Consider the following 4,344-nt stretch of genomic DNA (forward strand, 5'->3'; position numbering starts at 1 on the left):
GGCTACATTTTTTGTATTTTAGTAGAGATGGGGTTTCACCATGTTGGCCAGGTTGGTCTTGAACTCCTGACCTCAGATGATCTGCCCGCCTTGGCCTCCCAAAGTGCTGGGATTACAGGCGTAGCCACTGCGCCCGGCCCTTGGCTAATTTTTAAGTTTTTTTTTGTAGAGATGGGGTCTCAATATGTTGCCTAGGCAGGTCTTGAACTCCTGGCCTCAAGTAGTCCTCTCACCTCAGCCTTTCAAAGTGCTGGTATTACAGGCTTGAGAGACTACACCCAGCCAAAATATAAACATTTGTAGGAAAGCTAAATCTAAGACAACTTTTAGGGAAGACAACATGTAAAACTCTATATAAAAAGCTTCTGTGACTGAAGGACAGCAGCAAAAGGATAATAAAATAATTTTAAGTCCTTTAATTTATTTTGAATATCAGAATTACATTTTCAAAATATGATATAATTTATATTTAAAGGTATCAGTACCATAAATCTGTATCTTACAGTAGGAAATATAAGAGTAAACAGCCTGTATACACTTTGCACTAGACACAATTTTATGTACACAACTCTATACAGTATCTACTCATCTCCAGAAAACCCACCTACAATCCATCTGTCTGGACTGCGGACAAGTGGTTCTTTCTGAGTCAGGACCTCACTCTGTCACCCAGGTTGCACTGCAGTAGTGCAATCATGGCTCACTGCAGTCTTGACCTCCTGGGCTCAAGCAATCCTCCCATCTTGGCCTCCTGAGTAGCTAGAGAGGCACACACCAACATGTCTGGACACGTTTTGTATTTTTGGTAGACACAGGGTTTCCCCAGGTTGCCCAGGCTGGCCTCAAACTCCTGGGCTCAAGTGATCCGCCCGCCTTGGCCTCCCATAGTGCTGGGATTAGAGGCGTGAGTGACTGTGCCCGGCCGACAGTGGACAAGTTTTACAAATAAACCAAAATGAAAAGGTTCTCACTTTTCAGCTGCACATGGTGGAAATGTACATGTATGATGATGAAGTTGGAGACATTTCTCACACTGAAGACATTTAACTTTGTTCCATGCCAGCCATGAGTGACAGCGCTAGAGATTCCACTGTGGGAAGAATAAAAATAAGGTTAAAACAACAAGTTTAAATGTTGAAAAAAAAATTTTTTTTTCGAGATGGAGTCCCAATCCGTTGCCCAGGCTGGAGTGCAATGGTACAATCTCGGCTCCTTGCAACCTCCGTCTCCCAGGTTCAAGCGATTCTCCTGCCTCAGCCTCCCGAGGAGCTGGGATTACAGGTGCCTGCCACTATGCCTGGCTAACTTTCGTATTTTTAGTAGAGATGGGGTTTCACCATGTTGGCCAGGCTGGTCTTGAACTTCTGACCTCAGGTGACCTACCCGCCTCGATCTCCCAAAGTGCTAGGATTACGGATGTGAGCCTATTTTGGTCTTTAACCTCTGAGTAATGCTTTGTGGTTTTCTTCATAAAGGAATTGTATATATTGTACCAAATGCATTCCTAGAAAATAGGTATTTCCAATGTCATGTTAATTTTTGTTTTTTTTCTTGGGAAGATGGGAATCACAACGTAGCGGCTTCTTACATGCCTGTCTGGAAAACCACTTACAATTTTAAAAAAAGGTCTTTAGAAGGTCAAATAGAGCCATAAGAAAAATGGAGTGAGACCCCCAATCCATTTTACACATACAATAGGGCAATGTGCCGCACAGCGCCAGCTTCTCCAGACACACGAGTGACGGGACAGCTCTCGGTCAGATTCACTATAAAGATGTCTTTTCACTCAGAAAACTCAAGTGGCACTTGATGAATGTAGCTGACATGATGATGTGACGTCCAGAGCCCTCCACGTGGGACTGCCAGCCCCTCAGCCCCTCCGCTGCAGAGGCACTCTCTTCCCAGGGACCTTCAGCCAGTGACCGACTGAGGGGTAGACAGGCCTGGCTATCTCAGTCCTACACAGGACCGCCTGACGGCCAGTTCTGCTCCCTGCATTGCAGACACTCTCAGCTCCGGCCCACTGCTCTGCTCTGTGCTGTCTGCAAGGCCCTGCTCCACATCTCATTCCATCTCAGTATCGGTGCCGGTGTGTAGTCTGTTCTTCCCCAGTTTAAACTTGCTAATTTTCACTTGAGAGCTCTGAGTCTCAAGAAAAGTGCAAATACAGGTACAGAATGAAATCTTAGTTGAAGTAACAACAAATTACAAATACTAATTTTTTAAAATGAAAATATTTCCTTTCCTCAACATCCAGTAAACAAACTTTCTATCCCAGGTTTAGAAAACCCCGATAATTCTGTTTATGAAAGAATGTGTTTTGGTAGTTTGATGTGATGATTTTTGTTAAGTATAAAAAGCTTTACCGAAAGAGCTAGACTATCATTTTTTAAGTTTTTTTTTGAGACAGAGTCTTGCTGTTGCCCAGGCTGGAGTGCAGCAGCACAATCTCGACTCACTGCAACCTCTGCCTCCTGGGTTCAGGAGATTCTCCTGGCTTAGCCCTAAGTAGCTGGGATTACAGGTGCACGCCACCATGCCTGGCTAATTTTTGTATTTGTAGTAGAGACAGGGTTTTGCCATGTTGGCCAGGCTGGTCTCGAACTCCTGACTTCAGGTGATCCACCCATCTTGGCCTCCCAAAGTGCTGAGATTTCAGGCGTGACCCACCACGCCTGGCCCATTATTTAAAAGTTGACTCCCTCATGACAGCCTTACAGGAATAGATGCTCCATCAATTCCCATAGGATTTGGACTTACAGGACCAGGTCACAAGTGACTTCATGTGTCTTACAGCTGTTGGGCTATACAATGGTATTTTCCTGAGTCTTGGAAGCAGCTTTCATTTGAAGGCCTCCCCAGTGAATTTCTCCTGAGACTTCTGAGTAAAACCCAGGATGTGAATGGGCTGAACTCCAGATTCTGCATTCTATATGCAGATCTACCTGCCTCGGCTTCCCAAAGTGCCGGGATTACAGACACATGAAACGCTGATGCCACAAGAGATTGTGTCTAAGGGCAAGGGTGCCCTGGTTCTTCGCTGCTAAGGCTATTTGGAATTCAGTGGTTATTTTTCAGAAAGAAATAAATGGTAAGTATCGTACTAAGTCGTAAGTGTTAAGAGACATGCTGTGATGGTTGCTGACTTTATGTGTCACCTGACTGGGCCAAGGGATGCTGAGATGGCTGGAAAAACATTACTTGGGGCTGTGTCTGTGAGTGTTTCTGGAAGAGGTTAGCGTTTCAATTGGCAGAATGAGCAAAGATCACCTTCATCAATGAGGACGAGCATGATCAGTCTGCTAAGGGCCTGAACAGAACCAAAAGGCAGAGACAGGAAGGGCAGATTTGCTCTCTGCTTGAGTTGGGATGTCCATCTTCTCCTCCCCTCCAACACTGGCACTCTCTGGTTCTCCAGCCCTTGAACTCAGACCCAGGATACCACTGGCTCTCCTTGTTCTTAGATCTTCAGGTTTGACCGAGAACTATGCCACTGGCTGTCCCAGGCCTCCAGCTTGCAGACGGCAGACCATGGGTCTTCTCAGCCTCCAGGACTGCATAAGCCACTACTTCACGAGAAGTCTCTTTCTATATCTCTATCTATGTCCTATTTGTTCCATTTATCTGGAGGAGCCTAATACACATGCAAAAAGTATAAAAAGAAAATATGGAAAAATGGAATAGCAAGCATAATTTTATTCAAAATATAACTGGTTAGCTCATAAAAATTGCTCAGAAATATTGCCGGGCGCGGTGGCTCAGGCCTGTAATCCCAGCACTTTGGGAGGCTGAGGCGGGTGGATCACCTGAGGCCAAGAGTTCGAGACCAGTCTGGCCAACAAGGCGAAACCCTGTCTCTACTAAAAATATAAAAATCAGCTGGGCGTGGTGGTGCACGCCTGAGATCCCAGTTACTCGGGAGGCTGAGGCAGGAGAATCACTTGAATCCAAGAGGCAGAGGTTGCAGTGAGCCGAGATCGTGCCACTGCACTCCAGCCTAGGTAATGGAGTGAGACTCCATTTCAAAAAACAAAGAAATACCAAACAATAATATGTACCAACAGTTGGTCCTAAGTGAAGTTGGCCTTTTACATTTATTGCTATTGGTTGAAGCTATTTTCCATGTGGAACTTCTCAGGCACATAAAACATATAAACATTTCTTTCTTTTTTTTGTTGGAGACAAGATCTTGCTCTGTTATCCTGGCTGGAGTGCAGTGATGCAATCATGGCTTACTGCAGCCTTGATTTCCTGGTCTCAAGCGATCCTCCCACCTCAGCCTCCCAAGTAGCTGGAACCACAGGCACATGCCACCATCCTTGGCTAATTTTTTTTTTTTTTTTT

General features: G+C 45.2%; 1 protein-coding gene across 1 annotated transcript in view; it reads right to left on the minus strand.

The window, feature by feature from the left end:
• Positions 1 to 403: 403 nt before the first annotated feature.
• TUBGCP5 (tubulin, gamma complex associated protein 5) overlaps positions 404 to 4,344 on the minus strand; it is a 46,500-nt gene continuing 42,559 nt past the window's right edge. Inside the window, exon 23 of the mRNA XM_011942884.1 lies at positions 404 to 1,090. Within this exon, the coding sequence (XP_011798274.1) occupies positions 1,044 to 1,090 (47 nt within the window). The 3' untranslated portion in view covers positions 404 to 1,043. The remainder of the gene's footprint in view (positions 1,091 to 4,344) is intronic.

The sequence above is a fragment of the Colobus angolensis genome, unplaced genomic scaffold (genome assembly GCF_000951035.1).
Source record: "Colobus angolensis palliatus isolate OR3802 unplaced genomic scaffold, Cang.pa_1.0 Scaffold211, whole genome shotgun sequence".
Lineage (NCBI taxonomy): Eukaryota > Metazoa > Chordata > Mammalia > Primates > Cercopithecidae > Colobus > Colobus angolensis.